This window comes from Dendrobates tinctorius, unplaced genomic scaffold (assembly GCF_039654945.1).
Source record: "Dendrobates tinctorius isolate UK_male_01 unplaced genomic scaffold, ASM3965494v1 ptg000143l, whole genome shotgun sequence".
NCBI lineage: Eukaryota > Metazoa > Chordata > Amphibia > Anura > Dendrobatidae > Dendrobates > Dendrobates tinctorius.
In genome coordinates, this window is record NW_027361810.1 from 32,900,273 (window position 1) to 32,924,411 (window position 24,139).

Genomic DNA, 24,139 nt, shown 5'->3' on the forward strand with positions numbered 1-24,139 from the left:
CCAGATAATTCTCTTTTCCATTAGGTCTATGACTTCACGTGATTAAAATCATACTAGCTTAAGCCTTCTAAGCTCTATGTAGAAACAGGAGGTCAATTTTCTTAGCACAAATCATGAGTCACTGCAAAAGAAGAGGGGAATGATGCAATAGAAGAGGGAAATGATAAATTCAGGGACAAGAGATTTCCAGTTTCTACATAGAGCAGAGAAAAGAGAAGAATTAACTGAGTAGAAAGGCAAAACGAGCAATTGTAAGTACACAGTGCTATACAATATGATGACTGCAATATATTAAGAGGATAAAATCTTTGGTGGGAGGAGGAGGAGTGCTTCTTTAACCCCTTTCTGCCATTAGACGTACTATCCCGTCCATGTGCCCTGGGACTTAATTTCCAAGGACGGGATAGTATGTCTAATGCAATCAGCGGCACCCACGTGGTGAGCGCCGCTGATCGCGGCCGGGTGTCAGCTGATTATCACAGCTGACACCCGGCACAATGTGTCAGGGGCGGTCACGGACCGCCCCCGACACGTTAACCCCTTGTACACCGCGATCAAACACGATCGCGGTGTACCGGGAGTTAAAGGAAAGCATCGGCAGGGAGGGGGCTCCCTCCGTGCTTCCCTGAGCCCCCCACGGCAGCGCAATGTGCAGCGCTGCTGCCGGGGGCTCTTTCCCTACAGGCCCCCGGATCCAAGATGGCGACAGGGGCCTTCGGGGGCCTGTAGGGAGCTGACTTCCTCACTGCCTGCAAAGCACAGGCATGAGGAAGTCTGCAGAACTGTCTGTGACAGATTGCTGCTCTGTCACAGTGATCTGTGATGTGACAGATCAGCGATCTGTCACAGGACAGTGATGTCCCACCTGGGACTATGTAATAAAGTAAAAAAAAAAAAAGTGTAAACATAATTATAAAAAAATCGCTAAATAAATTAGTAAAAAAAAAAATATTCCCCAATAAATTCATTTTTTGAAAATAAAAAAACAAAACAATAAAAGTACACATATTAGGTATCGCCGCGTCCATAGCGACCCACCCTATAAAACTGTCCCATTAGTTAACCCCTTTAGCGAACCCCTTAAAAAATAAAAATGAAAAACTAAGCAAAAAATAATGATTTATTATCGTACCACCGAACAAAAAGTGCAATAACGCGCGATCAAAAAGACGCATATAAATATCCATGGTACCGCTGAAAACGTCATCTTGTCCCGCAAAAAACGAGCCACCGTACAGCAACATCCGCAAAAAAATAAAAAAGTTATAGCTCGCAGAATAAAGCGATGCAAAAATAATTATTTTTTATATAAAATTGTTTTCATTGCAAAAAACCGACAAAACATAAAAAAACGACCTAAATGAGGTATCGCTGTAACCGTACCGACGCAAAGAATAAAAGCGCTTTATCAATTTTACCGCACGCGGAACGGTGTAAACGCACCCCCCCAAAAGAAATTCATGAAATGCTGGTTTTTGTTCATTCTGCGTCCCAAAAATCGGAATAAAAAGCGATCAAAAATGTCACATGCCCAAAAATGGTACCAAAAAACCGTCAACTCGTCCCGCAAAAAATAAGACCTCACATGACTCGGTGGGTCAAAATACGGAAAAATTATAGCTCTCAATATGTGGTGATGCAAAAACTATTTTTACAATAAAAAGCGTCTTTTAGCGTGCGACAGCCGCCAAACATAAAAACCGCCATAAATAGTAAATCAAACCCCCCGTTATCACCCCCTTAGTTAGGGAAAAATAATAAAATTAAAAAAAGGATTTATTTCCATTTTCCCATTAGGGTTAGGGTTAGGGTTAGGGCTAGGGTTAGGGTTAGGGCTAGGGTTAGGGTTAGGGCTAGGGTTAGGGCTAGGGTTAGGGCTCAGATTAGGGTTAGGGGTGTGTTGGGGTTAGGGTTGGAGTTATAATTGGGGGGTTTCCACTGTTTGGGCACATCAGGTGCTCTCCAAATGCAACATGGTGTCTGATCTCAATTCCAGCCAATTCTGCGTTGAAAAAGTCAAATGGTGCTCCTTCCCTTCCAAGCTCTGCCATGCGCCATAACAGTGATTTACCCCCACATGTAGGGTATCAACCTACTCAGGACAAATTGCAAAACAACTTTTGGGGTCCAATTTCTCCTGTTACCCTTAGGAAAATAAAAAATTGGGGGCAAAAATATCATTTTGTGTAAAAAAATGATTTTTTTATTTTCACGCCCGGGCGTTATAAACTTCTGTGAAGCACTTGGGGGTTCAAAGTGCTCACCACACATCTAGATAAGTTCCGTGGGGGGTCTAGTTTCCAAAATGGGGTCACTTGTGGGGAGTTTCAATAGTTTAGGTACATCAGGGGCTCTCCAAACGCACATGACACCCGCAGACCAATCCATCAAAGTCTGCATTCCAAAACGTCACTACTTCCCTTCCGAGCCCCGACATGTGCCCATACAGTAGTTTTCTCCCACATATGAGGTATCAACGTACTCAGGACAAATTGGACAACAACTTTTGGGGTCCAATTTCTCCTGTTACACTTGGGAAAATAAAAAAATTGGAGACTAATTGATCATGTTTGTGGAAAAAATATGATTTTTTTTATTTTCATGCCTGGGCATTATGTACTTCTGTGAAGCCCTTGGGGGTTCAAAGTTCTCACCACACATCTAGATAAGTTCCTTAGGGGGTCTAGTTTCCAAAATGGGGTCATTTGTGGGGGGTTTCCACTGTTTAGGTACATTAGGGGCTCTCCAAAGGCAACATGACACCCGCAGACCATTCCATCAAAGTCTGCATTCCAAAACGTCAATACTTCCCTTCCGAGCCCCGACGTGTGCCCATACAGTAGTTTTCTCCCACATAAGGGGTGTCAGCGTACTCAGGACAAATTGGACAACAACTGTTGGGGTCCAATTTATCCTGTTACCCTTGGGAAAATAAAAAAAAGGGTACTAAAAGATGATGTTTTTTGAAAAAATACGATATTTTTATTTTCACGCCCGGTCGTTATAAACTTCTGTGAAGCACTGGGGGGTTCAAAGTGCTCACCACACATCTAGATAAGTTCCTTAGGGGGTCTAGTTTCCAAAATGGGGTCACTTGTGGGGGGTTTCCACTGTTTAGGTACATCAGGGGCTCTCCAAAAGCAACAAGACACCCGCAGACCATTCCATCAAAGTCTGCATTCCAAAACGTCACTACTTCCCTTCCGAGCCCCGACGTGTGTCCATACAGTAGTTTTCTCCCACATATGAGGTATCAGCATACTCAGGACAAATTGGACAACAACTTTTGGGGTCCAATTTCTCCTTGTACCCTTGGAAAAATGAAAAAATTGGTGACTAAAAGATCATGCTTGTGGAAAAAATACGATTTTTGTATTTTCACGCCCGGTCGTTATAAACTTCTGTGAAGCACTGGGGGGTTCAAAGTGCTCACCACACATCTAGATAAGTTCCTTTGGGGGTCTAGTTTCCAAAATGGTGTCATTTATGGGGGGTTTCTACTGTTTTGGTACATCAGGGGCTTTCCAAATGCGACATGGTGTCCGATCTCAATTCCAGCCAAAAACGTCAAATGGCGCTGCTTCCCTTCCGAGCTCTGCCATGCGCCCAAATAGTGGTTTACCCCCACATGTGGGGTATCAGCGCACTCAGGACAAATTGCACAATATCTTTTAGGGTCCTGTTACCCTTGGAAAAATAAGAATTGAGGGTGAAAAGATCATTTTTGTGGAAAAAATATGATTTTTTAATTGTACGGCTGTATGTTATAAACTTCTGTGAAGCCCTTGTGGGATCAAAGTTCTCACCACACATCTAGGTAAGTTCCTTGGGGGGTCTAGTTTCCAAAATGGTGTCATTTGTGGGGGTTTCTTCTGTTTTGGTACATCAGGGGCTTTCCAAACGCGACATGGTGTCCGATCTCAATTCCAGCCAAAAACGTCAAATGGTGCTGCTTCCCTTCCGAGCTCTGCCATGCGCCCAAATAGTCATTTACACCCACATATGGGGTATCAGTGTACTCAGGACAAATTGCACAATAACTTTTAGGGACCTATTACCCTTGGAAAAATAAAAATTGGGGGTGAAAAGATAATTTTTGTGGATAAAATATGATTTTTTAATTGTACCGCTGTACGTTATAAACTTCTGTGAAGCCCTTGTGGGTTCAAAGTTCTCACCACATATCTAGATAAGTTCCTTGGGGGGTCTAGTTTCCAAAATGGGGTCACTTGGGGGGTTTCCACTGTTTAGGTACATCAGGGGCTCTCCAAACACGACATGGCGTCCGATCTGAATTCCAGCCAATTTTGCATTGAAAAAGTCAAATGGCGCTCTTTCCCTGCTGAGGTCTGCCATGCGCCAAAACAGTGGTTCCCCCCCACATATCAGGTATCGGCGTACTCAGGACAAATTGCACAATAACTTTTGCAGTCCAATTTCTCCTGTTACCCTTGGTAAATTAAAAAAAATTGAACCTGAAGTATTTTTTTTGTGAAAAAAAGTTAAATGTTCATTTTTTTTTAAATATTCAAAAAATTCCTGTGACGCACCTAAAGGGTTAATAAACTTCTTGAATGTGGTTTTGAGGACCTTAAGGCCTTAAGGGGTGCAGTTTTTAGAATGGTGTCACTTTTGGGTATTTTCTATCATATAGCCCCCTCAAAGTGGCTTCAAATGTGATGTGGTCCGTAAAAATAAAATGGTGTTGCAAAAATGAGAAATCGCTGGTCAACTTTTAACCCTTATAACTTCCTAACAAAAAAAAATTTTGGTTTCAAAATTGTGCTGATGTAAAGGAAACATGTGGGAAATGTTACTTATTCAGTTTTTTGTGTGCTATATCTCTGTGATTTAAGGGCATAAAAATACAAAGTTGGAAAATTGCGAAATTTTCAAAATGTTTGCCAAATTTCCGTTTTTTTCACAAATAAACGCAAGTTATTTGAATTAAATTTTACCACTAACATGAAGTACAATATGTCACGAGAAAACAATGTCAGAATCACCGGGATCCATGGAAGCATTTCAGAGTTATTACCTCATAAAGGGACAGTGGTCAGAATTGTAAAAATTGGCCTGGTCATTAACGTGCAAACCACCCTTGGGGCTTAAGGGGTTAAAGTTATGTGAAACTGACCTTAAAGGGAATCTGTGATGCGATTAATTTTGCAAAATCATTGGCAGCAGTTATCAGATCCAGGTATATTTTTCTTTGGAATGCTCTGATATTTCAGAGAATGGATATTTTGAAGATGCCCGCATAGCTCCAGCTGATTGACTGGTCTCTTCCATTATGATAGACTTGTCAATCACCTGGAGTGGCGCAGGAAGAGGGTGGCTGGGGGCAGAGCTAGATTAGATTGTCCCCCTCATCAAACTATATTTTCTTGGAAATTCAAGAAGGTTTTAGAGAAAAATATACTTGACATCCAGGATCTGATTCATTCCATTAATGGTTTGGGCAGCATGAATCACATTACAGGTTCCCTTTAAGTCTTACAAAAAGGGGGTTGTCTTACAAAAGACATTTATCACTATTCCATAAATGTCCTACAGAAGGGACTCATACTTTTCTCCAGAACAGTGGTCCTCTGGTCCCCGAACCATGAGTACGATCAATGAGTGGAGAAGTGGTGGTGCATGTTGTTGCGTGTACGCCGCTAGGTTCAGATAGGGGCGGGACAGGTCTCATGAGTTCTTTGGAACTCTGGGGGAACCGTTACTCAAGGTGACCATGCACTGCAGCTTCCTCAGGCACAAGATGGATTCACTTGCTCACACAGACCCAATGTAGTTTAATATCACATCATGTCCAGTGCAATTCAAGTCTCTTAAGCACAGGAATCATAATCAGTACAGCTGCTTCTTAAAGGCACATTGACTAACAGTCTCTTTTAATGACACAGTTTAGCATAGATGAAGACTCTTTACACTAGCACAGTGAGATGGAGAGGGGGGGTTGTTGAGGGAGATGATCCATGTGACACCATTCCTTCCAGTCCTTATCTTCCTGGTCCTGATAGACTTTCTTAAGTAGCAGTACAGGGGTTAGCCCAGCTTCACTCTTTAATGGAATCCAGTGTCCCTATCGTTCACTTGCCTGAACTTTTGTGAGAGACAGATCACACACCACTCATCCCTTTGGCTGCTGCCAGAATAGTAAACAAGTTCTCCACAATTCCCCTGGGGCTCTGCTAACCACTCCCTGTCTCCTGTGACTGTGGTAACCCCTCTAGTTGCTGGATGCTTTTGAAGCCACAGCACTCAGCACTACTTCTGCATGTCACAATGTGCTTGTGTCTAGAGACAGATAACAGGTCCCACCTCTGGAACAAACTTCTATTAGACATTTATGTTATATCCACAGACATATCGCATGTTAGATAACCCTGCTAAAATCCCTTTGCAGAGAGACACTTGCCAATACATCTTTTTTAATGGTTCCCCTATTTCATAGGTCAATGTGTAATCTCTTTTCAGCAAAATGGTGTAGTCATGTTCAGAAACATCATTCAGAAGTGACCCAATTCTGGCAAAGATTTAGCCTCCTTACCAATAAGGTTTAACAAAATCACATAAAAAATTAGTTACTAGAGCAGTCCAGAAAACAAATAGTTAAGCGGTTAATTGCATTAGTAATCCACCCTGAAGGGTTTCATCTACAATGTGTAGAACTTTCCATGGTTGTCCATCATTTAACACTCTCATGCCCTGGGAGTAGTGATATATAACAATGAGATGTAATAATTGATGGTCGGATCCAAGCAGACGGACGTTCGTTATTGTGTGTGCCGCTTTGGGATTGTGTGTAGAAGAACGAGATATATTTTCCCTATCTGTTTTGGTAACTTTCCCATAGGCTTCAGATTGATTGATTCTATATGACCTTGGCACTGGGACGTGACAGCAACGTACGATTATTCTATAGGCTACACAGATCTATAGCATTGCTGTAGAGAGAAGAAGTCATGACATCCAATCATCTGTGAATGACTTTTCTCTCTCTATCCTACATCTCCAGCAACATCACAACCCATCTAACCTTAATTATGGAAAATCTCATTATCTATATGTACGCAGACATGTGAACATATCATGTATAGCCCGGAGGACAGAAGGGAAAGGGGGGACGTGATCGAAACCTTTAAATACCATATGTGAAAACTTTAATTAGAGAGGAAATATTCTTCATAGGAAACTAAGAACAAGGGAGCCTAATGGCAATAATATGGAAATTATTTTGAGGAAAAAGTAAAAGCTATGTCCAAAATTTTCGGAAAGAGTTGAAGATGATGGGAATAAAATTCCAGTCGATATGAAAATCAATGTGCTTGAGACATATGTCTATCCGGAGTGAAAGGTACTGTATTTTTCAGATTATAAGACTCATTTTTTCCCCCCAAATTTGGGGGGAAAATAGAGTTGCATCTTATAATGCGGATATACCTTACCGGCCACGGTGGAGTATGGTCCCAGGGTCCCTGCAGGCTGCAGGCTGGGATGAGGGGGTTTCAGACGTGCAGCATGCCGCTGCGGGTGTTTGGTGCTGCGGGTGTCCGCTGCTGCGAGTGTCCGATGCTGCAGGGGCTCTGCCGACATTTTGTGAAAGGCCAGAGCCCTGTAGTTGCATGGTTTCCTTTGGGGTGTACTACAGGAAAATGGCTGCCGGGAGCGGCGCATGCGCAGATGGAGATCTTGGCACCAAGATCTCAGGAGATGAGATTTCAGCCCTGAGATCTTATCTCTTGAGATCTTAGTGCCGATATCTGCACAGGCGCAGCCCCCGGGAGCCATTTTCCCAGAAAATGACTGCCCAGAGCGGCGCATGCGCAGATGGAGATCTTGGTACCAAGATCTCTGGAGATGAGATTTCAGCACTGAGATCTCATCTCCTGAGATCTTAGTGCCGAGATCTGCACATGCGCCGCCCCCAGGGATCCATTTTCTCCTCAATTTGGGGTGAGTCTGATAATCCAGTGAGTCTTATAATCCGCAAAATACAGTAACTAGATAAGGGAGGAGTAAATGTCGTTAATCTTCTATTTTCCTTCTGTATTTGTAGATTGTACATTATTCATCAATGGAAAGAAAGAGGCAAAGAAAAATATAGAATCACACAATGCATAGACGTCTTTGGTATTTTAAAGGGAATGTTTAAATCATGCTTTTATCTTAAATGCATTTTTTTACATTTTATTTTTTTTTTTTATTTCCAATATTACTATCTATCACAAAAATATAAATCTCGCGCACTGGCTACTACACCTTATATTAGACACTCACTTCTTGTTCTCCACAGAATACTTTTCAGATGTCTCATTATCTTCACAGACAGCATTACAATGAAAGGCAACACCTCCAAATTGAGCAGATAACACAGGACCCAACATGTCTAATAGGTGATCGTTATAGCAAACTTCCTCCTCCACTTGTACAACGACCTTTGTCCAGACTAGAGGTCAGATTATGCTACTACTTAAAAGATGGGGTCTGAATTAAGACTTCTGTGCCTATTTATCTAAAGTTGGCCAAAACAGCTGTTATCTGTGGAATCGAACATCAGTCTATTGAATGGGGCCTCCGGACTTTCCCATGACAGATGATGTCGGGGGAGATAATTGTTGGGCTGTTTGGATTTTCACCCTTGACCTATTTATTATTAAAGGGGTATTCCCATCTCCAAGATCCTACCCCAATATGTAGTAGGTGTAATAATAATAATAATAATAATAATATTATCAAATCCCTCCAATTAGAAATGTAGTATAGTTTTTCTGATTCGCTGTGTCTCTTTTCTCATGTGCAGGAATTGCAGGACCTTGGTAGCCATGGTTCCGACCACAAGCATCTGGCTGTCGTTATATCAGTGGTCGTAACCATGGATACCTAAGGTCGACATATGAGGAAAGAGACATAGCGAATCAGAAAAACTGTACTACATTTCTAATTGGAGCTAATTGCTAATATTATTATTAATACACCTGGGATAGGATCTTGGAGATGGGAATACCTCTTTAAGGAAATAACTCGCAGCCAGATCTGTTTGGCAGCAACTTTCTCCACTATCCCCTTTAATGACACATAAACTTTTGAGCCAAAAAATCCGAGGTAGTCCGTAAGGGTAGCTGTCACCCGAACAATCATTTATCCGATCTATTCAATGTGTATGGAGGCCTTTAGTCTGTTGCTGCTAATGTTCATGTGCAGATTAGTAATATTAGACACAGTGGCTGGTGTGAAAATTGTAAGATTTTTGTTTCTCATAAATATAGTACGTGATTCCAGAAATGAAAAGAAAACAAACATTATGAACATTTTAAAAAATTATTCACCAAAAAAAAAGAATTTAAACCATATGTAATATCATGCTGACACATTCCCTATAGTGAAAAAAGAAGCAACAAAGATCAGCTCACCTGTCCAGTCCCACCGCGTGGATCATGCAGTGCTGCAAGTAGTATGAAGGTGAAGCAGAAGCCTAGCGTGGGTGATATCCATAAAAAAAACTTTTATTCCATTTTCAGTAAAAGCACATAAGTCCAAAATCGATCTTTATATCCAAAGACACAAAACCGGGTAATTCCTACCAGTGACAGTCACAGACTTACCGTATGTGCTTTTAATGAAAATGGAATAAAAAAATTTTTTATGGATATCACCCACGCTGGACTTCTTTTCACATTCCCTATACTGGTTACATCATATTAGGCAATTAGCAAGTCTTGAAGGTCTTCATAGGCATAGGCAATGCCATCATGATGACCTTGCTTATAGGCAATGCCAAAGACAACGTCATGATAGGCAAAGGACATTAACAATGCTATAGGGGAAATGGATAGAAATTAAAAATATTGTAAAATTTCATCCAAAATATTAATACTCAGATAATCTTCCACTTGGATTCTCACTGTAGGTGTAAATATTGTAAATCAGTACAAATTTCAAAGACACGTGAAATCTTCTTTAGACGTAACTATTATTTCTTTGCTGAGCATAGAAGCAAATGACAACGTTTAGGCCTCCAAGGGCCTTTTTCGAACTCAACACGAATCTCAACCATATATAAATGGGCACTAATTACAATATTTTGTTTCATTTGCCCATGGCATAAGGTATTACAAATACTGTACAGTATATTATATCATTCTATGTATTTTTCTTTTTTTGTTGTTGTAGAGAAACGATGAAGAAGCCGTAGTGGACAGAGGAGGGACCCGCTCGCTTCTCAAAACACAATTCGAGAAAGAAGATTTGGAAGGTAGGAGGAATGGTCATCTTTTGGTCTGGTCATAACGGAGGCATTATAACAAATCAAGTGACGTGATGTCTCATTTCTCACAGTTGATATTACCAGTAAGATATATTCATCACTTATGTGCTGCACGGTAGACCTAGCTTAAAGGGAAGTAGTCGGAAACTTCTATACTCCCAAACCATTTATATAATTTTGCAGCTCTTTAAAATATAAGCAAGTTGATCCCTTTATGAACCCAAAGCGATGCTCGAGCAGTGAGAAATCGTATTTTGAAGTTTTGCATACAAGTACCTGGAAGTGCACTGGAATGTGACGATGCACTTACAGCAGGGAACACATGAGGCTGAGAAGCTGTAAGTGCATCATCATGCCCTAGTGCACTTACATTTATGCACAACTTCAAAATACGATTTCTCACTGCTCGAGCATAGTTTGGGGTTAATAAAGGGATCAACTTGCTTATCTTTTGAAGTGCTACACAGACATAAAAAGTTTAAGGGTGTAAAAGTTTCTTACAAGCTCCTTTTAAATACTTATATACATGGTTGATGGATGGAAAATTAGAGTGCAAAAACTGCACCAATCATATTGCTTAGGTCAGGTCCGATGATGTAAAAAAAAATCCATTTGGTTGGCCCCTGTGGTCATTGGCCACTCATTGCGTCGCATGGAAAAATGCCCCTCTGCTAGTAATATTTCTTTATTGCCTGCAGGAAGGCAGGTGCATAAGTTCCAATGGGATGAAGTCGGTATGAGATGAGTCTATTTCATTCTGCAGTCTGCGATAGATTCAGTTGTGTTCACTGAACATTTTCAGTAATTTTCTTCTGTATCTTTTCGCATAAATGTTCTGCGCCATTAGAGTAAATTGCATGTGTGGTACATTATCTCTGACACATACTTGCGGTATAGAGACAGAAACAATGATCTTGTCAAACCCTATACAAATGGCCCCAACTGCAGAATGACATATACAATTAGATCGAAGTGTCATACGGCTGGGTAGTAAATGACTCTAATTTGCGTATGATTAAAATGACTTTTAGCATTGTGGACAAATTGTATTCGTGACAGATACTTTTATTTCTTTGATTTTTTTTTTATCTGTTGTATTTCAGTTGATTTCATTTATTAACTCCTATCACACATCTATAAGAATAGTGGAAAAAACTAATGGCCGAAGATACTGATATTAGGTCCTCTGCGCAGGACTGTAGTAGGGAGCAATAATGCAGCCCTTATTGAAATCTGTGGGCTTCTGTTGGATTTTTCTCATACTGGTATGGGGCATACTATTGATATACACTCACTGGCCACTTTATTAGGTACACCTGTCCAACTGTGTGTTAAGACTTAATTTCTAATCTGCCAATCACATGGCGGCAACTCAGTGCATTTAGGCATGTAGACATGGTCAAGACAATCTCCTGCAGTTCAAACCGAGCATCAGTATGGGGAAGAAAGGTGATTTGAGTGCCTTTGAACGTGGCATGATTGTTGGTGCCAGAAGGGCTGGTCTGAGTATTTCAGAAACTGCTGATCTACTGGGATTTTCACGCACAACCATCTCTAGGGTTTACAGAGAATGGTCCGAAAAAGAAAAAAAATCCAGTGAGCGGCAGTTCTGTGGCCGGAAATGCCTTGTTGATGCCAGAGGTCAGAGGAGAATGGGCAGACTGGTTCGAGCTGATAGAAAGGCAACAGTGACTCAAATTGCCACCCGTTACAACCAAGGTAGGCAGAAGAGCATCTCTGAACGCACAGTGCGTCGAACTTTGAGGCAGATGGGCTACAGCAGCAGAAGACCACACCGGGTACCACTCCTCTCAGCTAAGAACAGGAAACTGAGGCTACAATTTGCACAAGCTCATCGAAATTGGACAGTAGAAGATTGGAAAAACGTTGCCTGGTCTGATGAGTCTCGATTTCTGCTGCGACATTCGGATGGTAGGGTCAGAATTTGGCGTAAACAACATGAAAGCATGGATCCATCCTGCCTTGTATCAACGGTTCAGGCTGGTGGTGGTGGTGTCATGGTGTGGGGAATTTTTTCTTGGCACTCTTTGGGCCCCTTGGTACCAATTGAGCATCGTTGCAACGCCACAGCCTACCTGAGTATTGTTGGTGACCATGTCCATCCCTTTATGACCACAATGTACCCAACATCTGATGGCTACTTTCAGCAGGATAATGCGCCATGTCATAAAGCTCGAATCATCTCAGATTGGTTTCTTGAACATGACAATGAGTTCACTGTACTCAAATGGCCTCCTCAGTCACCAGATCTCAATCCAATAGAGCATCTTTGGGATGTGGTGGAACGGGAGATTCGCATCAGGGATGTGCAGCCGACAAATCTGCGCCAACTGTGTGATGCCATCATGTCAATATGGTCCAAAATCTCTGAGGAATGCTTCCAGCACCTTGTTGAATCTCTGCCACGAAGAATTGAGGCAGTTCTGAAGGCAAAAGGGGGTCCAACCCGTTACTAGCATGGTGTACCTAATAAAGTGGCCAGTGAGTGTATATCATTCTGTAAGAATTACAATATATGCTTTTTTTAACCTTCGGACATAATCTTGCAATTTAAGTATAGAAGTGATCTGCACAAAAAGCTATTTATCTTTGTAAAAACATTGCTTTACTTATCTTATACTGTATTTTACTCCAGAGCTGCAGCCATAGATCTGCAGTCTTCTTTTCTGAAACCTTCCAGCATTTTCTTGTTTGGCCAATATTTATGCAGAGTTCACACTGGTGAAGTAAAAGAAAAAGTTTATGAACTGCAGTTTTGCTAGGTTTATTAGATTATTATTGATCCCTAGATGAAGCATTTCAGTGCGAAACGCGCGTCGGGTGTGGTGGGTCCCTGGAACAACTATTGTGGTAGCTACATATGTGTTTAATGGTTATATTGCTCTCCATTATGTTGTCTTTAACAAATGGACATATGCTTTTGGGAGTTTTGGCAGAGCTACCTTCATAACACTGGGGTTATTATTATACAATTTGAATACTTTTTTCTCTAATTGTGGCAACTTTGCCTTATTCTAAAATATGACCTAGTGTTTGGCTGTGGCTCTGCTGGATACCCTTGTGTATATTCTGATAAAGAAGAGTGGGCTTCTTCAAATTCTACACAAAATGTCACTTTTGCTGACTACTAATGTCTCAGAATTTTGCTTTCCCTTCATGATAAGCATCTTTAATAGATAGTATAGCCCCTCTAGCTGTTATGACCTGCTATAGACATGATGCATAGCCAGACACCAGCTTCTGGCACTGTTACGGAGGATTTACCCATTCCTAATGTGCAGTGGCCTCCAACTCACTAATATTCTTGGGTTGTCTAGAGAGATTGGTCCAAGAAGAAGTTATGAGAAGAGATAATTACCTTGTACAGATGAGTAAGATGATCTAAAAAAATATAAAGGCATTGAATGGTCCTAGAAATAGTGTTGTAAGGAGAGTTCTCAAGATCAAAGCAAAAGGACTACACTACCTAGATATGGCAGAAAGGGGACGCTGCCTCCATCTGCGATCAGATTCCTGGGGAGACAAGAGATCAAAAACCCTCGACTGACTGAAAAAGACTCATAGCATGATTTGGTTGCCACAGGTTCTCAGGTTTCAGTTTGCAGAGTAAGGCACATACTGAACACTGAAGATCTTTGTGCCTGACTTTCAAGACATCATCTCTACTGATCCAAAATCACAAGAGAAGTCATCTTCAATATGCTCCAAACCTTGTAAATAAGCAACAGAAGTTTGGGAATTCTTTTTCTGTGGAGACAAACTCAAACATTTTGGACCTATAGGTCAGTGGTATGTCTTGAGACGGAAGAATGAAGCATATGCTGAAAGATCACCCTGCCTACAGTAAACCATGGTGGTATCTCAGTGATTCCCACAATAATGCATGACTTTGTGCTGTGTATAGGACACATCATAGCAGATGGTCTCTTCAACTCCTGACCCAGCTGCTCCCTCCTCTTTCTGCCAGGGACTTTTGCAGTGATGACTCATGCGCCATGCAGTGAAAAGAGACTTCCTGTTTCTACATAAAGCTTAGAAGGATTCAGTTAATCAGTCTTTAATCACGTTATGTCATAGACCTAATGGAAAATAGAAGAATTAGTTGGGTAGAAAGGCAAAATGAGCAATTGTAAGCACACAGTGCTATATAATATGATGACTGCAGTATATTAATAGGATAAAAACATTGATGGCAGGAGTAGTGCTTCTTTTACTACATTGCATGTTTAGCTGTAAAATGTCCATTGAGACCCATGATGCTTCTCTGCACCATTGGTAGGGAAAGCATAGCTAGATAACCAGGACCATCTGTCAGCATGTCCTAGATTCTCTATCATTGCGAAATCTGCTCAGCTTATATTTCTACTATGATGAAAGCATCAACAAAACTCAACTGAAGTAAACGTACTTCATCCTCCTAATTCTGTAACGTAAGCGCTAATACACATAGTAAAGTATGCAGATTATCTAGGCTGCTGGATAAAGATATCCTGTTGTGAGTCGTGACCACTTTGGGTTTCACTAGTAAAACATAAAAGACATTTCTTGTATCAAAACATTAGTACTGGAAATGTCCATTTTGCTGCCCTTCTATCCCAATATTACTTATGGTCAGCCATGTTTATATTTAGTCTGTTTGTATCTTTATTTTTTTTTACAAAAAATTGGGAATTAGATGTAATAACGATTAGCAGTACCCTGATCCCCTGCCAAATTTGCAATTCTGAATTGGCATTAGGAGAAAGCACAGTTCCCCTAAATCCTCTAATATTTCATTGCTCTCATCACGTAGCAACCAAATTAAAGGGTTTGCACAGTTTAGCAAACTCATTTTCATATACTGTGTTATTAAAAGAATGGGGTCTTCTGTTCAGGATTCTGACCTTTTGGCTCGAGAATAGATCAGTTTTGAAGAACACCTAAAATGAAATCCGTCAGCAGGATTTCACCCCCTACACCACTTATATGCAGATGTAGCTCTTCCAAAGATAAATCCAGCAGTACCTTTACATGTCCGCTTCGTTACTCCGTTGCTGACAAATTAATGTTTGAATTGATATGCGAATGAGTCTGTGGATCTGAAACTTCTGTCACTCCAGCTCCGCCTCTTCCTTCTTGACAGATAGCTCCTCTGCCTAAAGTTATACACCCTGTCAGTTAAGCAAGAGAAGGCGGCGCCGAGCAGGGAATAGAGCTGGAGTGACAGAGGCTTCAGATCTACCATAGCTCTTCAGCCTCCTTTGCATATCAATGCAAATGCTGATTTCTCAGTAAAGGAGGTACGGAATGACCATGTAAAGGTATGGCTGGACTTGTCTTTGAAAGAGCTACATACTCTTAAATAGTTTGTTGGGTGAATTCCTGCTGACAGATTCCCTTTAATCTCTGGAAGACCTTTTCTGTTGCATTACACAGACAGCTTATTGATTTAAATGAACACTGTATAATGCTTTATGTTCCCTGAGGTGGCGCTGTAAGAAAATGGAAAAGAGAAAAGAAGATGCGGCACTCACCCAATTTGCAGTGCAGTGTTTCTTTATTCGACCATTAAAGGTCACACAATAAAGGACGGGCAGGTAACATGAGGCATGCGGACCTGTTGAAGCGTCTGTGTACGTGAAACGGCTGTCGTCCGCCTTTTCCCCGCATGCCTCATGTTACCTGCCCGTCCTTTAATGTATTGTGTGACCTTTAATGGTCGAATAAAGAAACACTGCACTGCAAATTGGGTGAGTGCCGCATCTTCTTTTCTCTGTTTAAAAATTCTACATGTTTTTTCTGATGCAGAGCACCGTTATCCCTAGCAGTGTGTTGCATACTGTGTGCCCGTAATTGATCCTGGACTAGTTGCTGGTAAATTAGTGCCTTGTTGCCGTCCATCTATGTTTTCTTTGAATTAAAGAAAAAGGAACACTTACTGCCAAGTTCCTCACACAGATGACAGCTGATCGCTGTTGGTCACAACTTGAATACACTTTCTGATAAGTTTATTATCAATAAACCATATTAACCAGCATGGCTGTGGATTCGGTAAGCCAAACCACTGACTCTGACTCTGACTGCTCAATTGCCCTGACTTCTGACTCCAACTCTGACTCCACACACTGGTCACTACTGAGCATGTGCATAAAGTGCAGCACAGATTAATCTCATCTACAACTCCACTGCATTGGTCACTACTGAGCATGTACATAAAGTGCAGCACAGATTCATCTCATCTACGACTCCACAGCACCGGTCACTACTGAGCATGTGCATAAAGTGCAGCACAGATTCATCTCACCTATGACCCCACAGCAGTGGTCACTACTGAGCATGTGCATAAATTACAGCACAGATTAATCTCATCTACGACTCCACTGCACTGGTCACTACTTAGCATGTGCATAAACTGCAGCACAGATTCATCTCATCTACGACTCCACAGCACTGGTCACTACTGAGCATGTGCATAAAGTGCAGCACAGATTCATCTCACCTATGACCCCACAGCACTGGTCACTACTGAGCATGTGCATAAAGTACAGTGTTATGATGAGTCACCGAAGGAGGAAAAAACAAAATACTAGCTAAGTCCAGAAAAACCAGAGAGGTTGGCAGCTATCGGATTGCAGACCCCTGAACCTATCCACAACAACTAGCAGTAGCCATGGGGGGTTCCTACGGTGCCCTAGACCCCTCGATCACAGCCGGAGAACTACATAGCCTAAAAACAGAAAGGGGAAAAACTAAACTGCCCCAGAGCAGACCCCAAAGCAATAGGCAGCCCCCAACATATAATGACGGTGAAGCAAGATGAAAACACTAACACAGATAGAAAGATAGGTTGAGCAAATGATGGGGCCCAAGCTAAATAAATAGGACAGGATAGGAAAGCCACTGTCTGCCATCCGCAAAAACCCTATCCAAAATGTGCCAACCGACTGATAGGAAAAACAGGCCCTGAAGTCGCTAGGCTTCAAAAGACTATATCAGCACTCAGGTATATTCTGAAGACAGAGCAAAAGATCAACAGATCAGAGACAAAAATGGAATTCAGCTCACCCCCGGCCGGGGATGGCAGAACTCCCAAAAAACAAGGCAAAACAAAAACAAAACAGAAGTGTACAAAGCAGAGCAGAAAAACTTAGCTTTGAGACGCAGGAATCAGACTGGTCTCCAAGAATCCAGCAGGATCACCAGCAAGGCAGAAGGGCGTCGGCTGCCCTATATCCAGTCCTCAATTCTAGCCACCCAGTCATCATCTAGCTGCCCAGGTGTTTGGTAATCAGCCTCACTACCTTCCTTCACCAGAGGAGGGAGTTCATCAGACCTCAACGGTGAAGGGAAAAATGAACTCACAACAGTACCTCCCCCTTGAGGAGGGGTCACCGAACCCTCATCCATGCCACCAGGGCGATCCGGGTGAGCCCGATGAAAGGCACGCACCAATCTTTCGGCATGAATATCAGAGGCAGAGACCCAGGAATTATCCTCCTGACCATAACCCTTCCACTTAACCAAATACTGGAGTCTCCGTCTAGCCAGACGGGTATCCAGTATCTTCTCTACCTCATATTCCATGTTACTTTCAACCAATACAGGGTCAGGAGGTGCCACCACAGGAACTACTGGTTCAACAAACCTCTTCAACAAGGACTTATGAAACACATTATGAATTTTAAATGTGACAGGAAGAGCCAACCGAAAAGAGACCGGATTAATAATCTCCAAAATCTTGTAAGGTCCAATAAATCTAGGCTTAAATTTAGGAGAAGCCACCTTCACAGCGATATTTTTTGATGACAACCAAACCATATCACCCACCTTAAACTGGGGACCAACGGTCCTACGCCGGTTGGAAAACCGCTGGGCCTTTTCCTGGGAGAGAGACAACTTATCCACTACTTGGTCCCAGATCTGGTGCATTCTCTCCACCACAGTGTCAACACCTGGGCAGGCAGAAGGCTCCACCTGCCCTGAAGAAAATCGAGGGTGAAACCCAAAGTTACAAAAAAAAGTTGACATCAAAGTGGCAGAACTAGCTCTATTATTTAAAGCAAATTCGGCCAAGGGCAAAAATGAAACCCAATCATCCTGATCGGCAGAAATAAAACATCTCAAATACGACTCCAAGGTCTGGTTTGTTCTCTCCGACTGCCCATTGGTCTGAGGGTGAAACGCAGAGGAGAAGGACAACTGAATTCCCAGCTTGGAACAGAAAGTCCTCCAAAATCTAGACACAAACTGAACTCCTCTGTCAGATACAATGTTCTCAGGAATCCTGTGCAAGCGAGCCACCTGTTGCAAAAACAAGGGCACCAACTCAGAGGAAGATGGCAACTTAGGGAGTGGTACAAGATGGACCATCTTAGAGAATCTATCACAAATCACCCAAATAAGTCATTCTCTGAGAGACAGGCATATCAGAGAAAATCCATTGAAATATGGGTCCATGGCCTCCTGGGCACCGGCAAAGGCATCAACAACCCACTAGAGCGAGAACAAGGTTTAGACCGGGAGCAAGACCCACAGGACTGCACAAAATTCCTGACATCATGAGACAAGGCGGGCCACCAAAAAGACCGACTCACAAGATCTCTAGTACCAAAAATACCTGGATGACCAGCCAATGCAGAGCAATGAACTTCAGACATCACTCTCTTCCTCCACTGGTCAGGAACATACAACTTTCCACTGGGACAACGCTCAGGTTTGTCCTCCTGAAACTCTTCCAGAGCATGTCTCAAATCGGGCGAGATGGCAGAAAGAACTACCCCCTCGCCTAAGATGGTAGCAGGCTTAGTCACAACAGGAGAATCAGCAAGGAAACTCCTAGAGAGGGCGTCTGCCTTGACATTCTTAGTGCCCAGAAGAAAAGAGACCACAAAATCAAAACGTGTGAAAAACAAGGCCCACCTAGCCTGTCTAGGATTCAAGCGCCTGGCCGACTCCAGGTAAATCAAATTCTTGTGGTCAGTAAGGACCATGACTTGGTGTTTGGCTCCCTCCAACCAATGTCTCCACTCCTCAAATGCCCATTTCATGGCCAACAGTTCCCGATTCCCCACATCATAGTTACGTTCGGATGGGGAGAACTTTCGGGAAAAGAAAGCACAAGGATTCATTTTAGATGTCACAGGATCTTTTTGGGACAACACCGCTCCTGCACCAATCTCAGAAGCGTCCACCTCCACCTGAAACGGGAGTGAGACATCAGGTTGCCGCAAAACCGGAGCAGAAGTGAATCTTCGCTTCAGCTCCTGAAAGGAAGAAACAGCCTCCGGAGACCAATTCAGCACATCAGCACCCTTCCTAGTCAAATCAGTCAATGGCTTGGCAATACCAGAAAAATTAGCTATAAATTTCCGATAAAAATTAGCAAAACCCAAAAACTTCTGGAGGGCCTTCAAAGATTTGGGCTGAACCCAATCATAAATGGCCTGTACCTTGGCCGGGTCCATTTCAATAGTTGACGGAGACAAAATAAATCCCAAAAATGAAATCCTCTGTACCCCAAAAAGGCATTTCGATCCCTTGACATACAGGGAATTCTCCCTCAAAATCCAGAACACAGTCCGAACATGTTCCACATGAAGTCCAAATTCTTGGAGAAGATCAAAATATCATCCAGATAGATAATCAAAAATGTATCCACAAAATCTCGGAATATATCGTTCATGAAGCACTGGAAGACAGAAGGGGCATTAGTGAGCCCAAAAGGCATCACCAGGTACTCAAAATGTCCCTCCGGAGTATTAAACGCCGTCTTCCATTCATCCCCACGCTTAATGCGAATAAGATTATACGCCCCCCTGAGGTCAGGCTTGGTAAACCAGCAAGCACCTTTAACTCTGGAGAATAGATCAGAAATCAGGGATAACGGATACTGATATTTAACAGTAATTTTGTTGAGGGCACGATAGTCAATACAAGGCCTTAATGAACCATTCTTTTTAGCCACAAAAAAAAAACCCCAGCACCTAAGGGTGAAGAGGATGGTCTAATATGACCCTTCTCCAACGACTCCTTAATATAGGATCGCATAGCCTCGTGCTCGGGTACAGATAAATTGAAAAGCCGACCCTTGGGGAATTTACACCCCGGGTTCAGCTCAATTGCACAGTCATAACTCCTATGAGGAGGCAAAGACGCAGACTCATTCTCACTAAATACATCATAAAAGTCAGCCAAATAGTCAGGAACATCATGCGACTGGGGAGAGGTGGAGAAAACAGGAGCATCACTAAGGGCACACCGACAACCCCAACTCACCACAGACAAAGATTTCCAATCCAGAACTGGATTATGGATTTGCAACCAGGGAAACCCCAGAACAATGGTATCATGCAAATTATGCAACACCAAAAATCTGCAATTTTCTTGATGGTCTGGGGCGACCCGCATTACCACCTGGGTCCAAAACTGAGGTTTATTCTTTGCCAAAGGAGTAGCATCAATACCCCTCAAAGGGATAGGCGTCCGCAGAGGTGTCATAGGAAATCCACAACGTTTAGCAAAATCCAAGTTCATCAGGTTCAGAGCTGCTCCCGAATCCACAAAAGCCTTGGCGGAAAATGTGGACAGGGAGCAGATCAGAGTAATTGCCAGAAGAAACTTAGGTTGAACACCACCCACAGAAAACGTGTGTGTACAACGTTTCTCTCGTTTAGGGCAGACAGAAATAATATGCGAGGCATCTCCACAAAAAAAACACAGCTTATTACACCTTCTGAACTCCTGACGTTGCACCCTAGACAAAACTCTATCACATTGCATAGGTTCAGACATTTGTTCAACAGGTGGCAAGATCTCTCGTGTAGTTTTGCGTTCACGTAAACGCCGACCCACCTGAATGGCTAATGACATAGAATCGTCAAGACCAGAGGGAACAGGAAATGCCACCATAGTATCTTTTACAGTTTCTGACAAACCCTTCCGAAAGAGGGCTGCCAAGGCACAATCATTCCAGGTAGTAAGGACCGCCCACTTTCAGAATTTTTCACAGTACAACTCTGCCGAATCCCGACCCTGGCTTAATGCCAACAGGGTCTTTTCAGCCTGATCAATAGCATTAGGTTCATCATACAACAACCCCAAGGCTTGAAAAAATGCGTTCACATTATTCAGAATAGGATCATCAGGTTTCAAAGAAAACGCCCAATCCTGGGGATCGCCGCGCATCAAAGAGATGACAATTTTAACCTGCTGCGCGGAGTTCCCCGACGAGTTAGGCTTCAAGGCAAAAAATAATTTACAATTATTCTTGAAATTCAAGAATTTAGACCGATCCCCAAAAAACACATCAGGAGTATGAATCTTTGGTTCAGCAGCAGGTGAATGAGCAAGATAGGCGGAAATTCCCCGCACTTCAGCAGCGAGCTGCTCCACACGATCAGACAATTGCTTCATCTCCATTGAGAGAAAAATTCCCCCTATGGCCTCAGAGATATAGAGGAAAAAATATGCACAAAAAAAATAAATTCTGACACACTTTTTTTTTTTCTCCTACAATTCTCTCCTGCTATTGAGTACCCTAGGATCTGCAGTATGGCTGGTGATTCTGTTATGATGAGTCACCGAAGGAGGAAAAAACAAAATACTAGCTAAGTCCTGAAAAATCAGAGAGGTTGGCAGCTATCGGATTGCAGACCCCTGAACCTATCCACAACAACTAGCAGTAGCCGTGGGGGGTTCCTACGGTGCCCTAGACCCCTCGATCACAGCCGGAGAACTACATAGCCTAAAAACAGAAAGGGGAAAAACTAAACTGCCCCAGAGCAGACCCCAAAGCAATAGGCAGCCCCCAACATATAATGACGGTGAAGCAAGATGAAAACACTAACACAGATAGAAAGATAGGTTGAGCAAATGATGGGGCCCAAGCTAACTAAATAGGACAGGATAGGAAAGCTGCTGTCTGCCATCCGCAAAAACCCTATCCAAAATGTGCCAACCGACTGATAGGAAAAACAGGCCCTGAAGTCGCTAGGCTTCAAAAGACTATATCAGCACTCAGGTATATTCTGAATACAGAGCAAAAGATCAACAGATCAGAGACAAAAATGGAATTCAGCTCACCCCCGGCCGGGGATGGCAGAACTCCCAAAAAACAATGCAAAACAAAAACAAAACAGAAGTGTACAAAGCAGAGCAGAAAAACTTAGCTTTGAGACGCAGGAATCAGACTGGTCTCCAAGAATCCAGCAGGATCACCAGCAAGGCAGAAGGGCATCGGCTGCCCTATATCCAGTCCTCAATTCCAGCCACCCAGTCATCATCTAGCTGCCCAGGTGCTTGGTAATCAGCCTCACTACCTTCCTTCACCAGAGGAGGGAGTTCATCAGACCTCAACGGTGAAGGGAAAAATGAACTCACAACAGTACAGCAAAGATTAATCTCATCTACGACTCCACTGCACTGGTCACTACTGAGCATGTGCATAAACTGCAGCACAGATTCATCTCATCTACGACTCCACAGCACTGGTCACTACTGAGCATGTGCATAAAGTGCAGCACAGATTTATCTCATCTATGACTCCACAGCATCGGTCACTGCTGAGCATGTGCATAAAGTGCAGCACAGATTCATCTCACCTATGACCCCACAGCACTTGTCACTACTGAGCATGTGTATAAAGTACAGCATAGATTCATCTCATCTACAACTCCACTCCACTGGTCACTACTGAGCATGTACATAAAGTGCAGCACAGATTCATCTCATCTACGACTCCACAGCACTGGTCACTACTGAGCATGTACTTAAAGTGCAGCACAGATTCATCTCATCTCTGACCCCACAGCACTGGTCACTACTGAGCATGTGCATAAAGTGCAGCACAGATTCATCTCATCTACAACTCCACAGCACTGGTCACTACTGAGCATGTACATAAAGTGCAGCACAGATTCATCTAATCTACAACTCCACAGCACTGGTCACTACTGAGCATGTACATAAAGTGCAGCACAGATTCATCTCATCTACGACCCCACACCACTGGTTACTACTGAGCTGAGCATGTGCATAAAGTGCAGCACAGATTCATCTCATCTATGACTCCACAGCACTGGTCACTACTGAGCATGTACATAAAGTGCAGCACAGATTCATCTCATCTACAACTCCACAGTACTAGTCACTACTGAGCATGTACATAAAGTGCAGCACAAATTCATCTCATCTACAACTCCACAGCACTGGTCACTACTGAGCATGTGCATGAAGTGCAGCACAGATTCATCTTATCTACGACCCCACACCACTGGTCACTACTGAGCTGAGCATGTGCATAAAGTGCAGCACAGATTCATCTCACCTCAGAATCCACAGCACTGGTCACTACTGAGCATATGCATAAAGTGCAGCACAGATTCATCTCATCTATGACTCCACAGTACTATTCACTACTGAGCATGTGCATAAAGTGCAGCACAGATTCATCTCATCTATGACTCCACTGTACTAGTCACTACTGAGCATGTGCATAAAGTGCAGCACAGATTCATCTCATCTATGACTCCACAGCACTGGTCACTACTGAGCATGTACATAAAGTGCAGCACAGATTCATCTCATCTCTGACCCCACAGCACTGGTCACTACTGAGCATGTGCATAAAGTGCAACACAGATTCATCTCATCTACAACTCCACAGCACTGGTCACTACTGAGCATGTACATAAAGTGCAGCACAGATTCATCTTATCTACAACTCCACAGCACTGGTCACTACTGAGCATGTACATAAAGTGCAGCACAGATTCATCTCATCTACGATCCCACACCATTGGTCACTACTGAGCTGAGCATGTGCATAAAGTGCAGCACAGATTCATCTCACCTACGAATCCACAGCACTGG

General features: G+C 42.7%; 1 protein-coding gene across 3 annotated transcripts in view; it reads left to right on the forward strand.

The window, feature by feature from the left end:
- Positions 1–24,139, forward strand: part of SLC4A10 (solute carrier family 4 member 10) — a 273,046-nt gene that overhangs the window by 64,858 nt on the left and 184,049 nt on the right. For all 3 annotated transcript variants that reach the window (XM_073545734.1, XM_073545735.1, XM_073545736.1), the window contains exon 2: positions 10,177–10,258. In XM_073545734.1, coding sequence (XP_073401835.1) covers positions 10,177–10,258 — 82 coding nt within the window. The remainder of the gene's footprint in view (positions 1–10,176; positions 10,259–24,139) is intronic.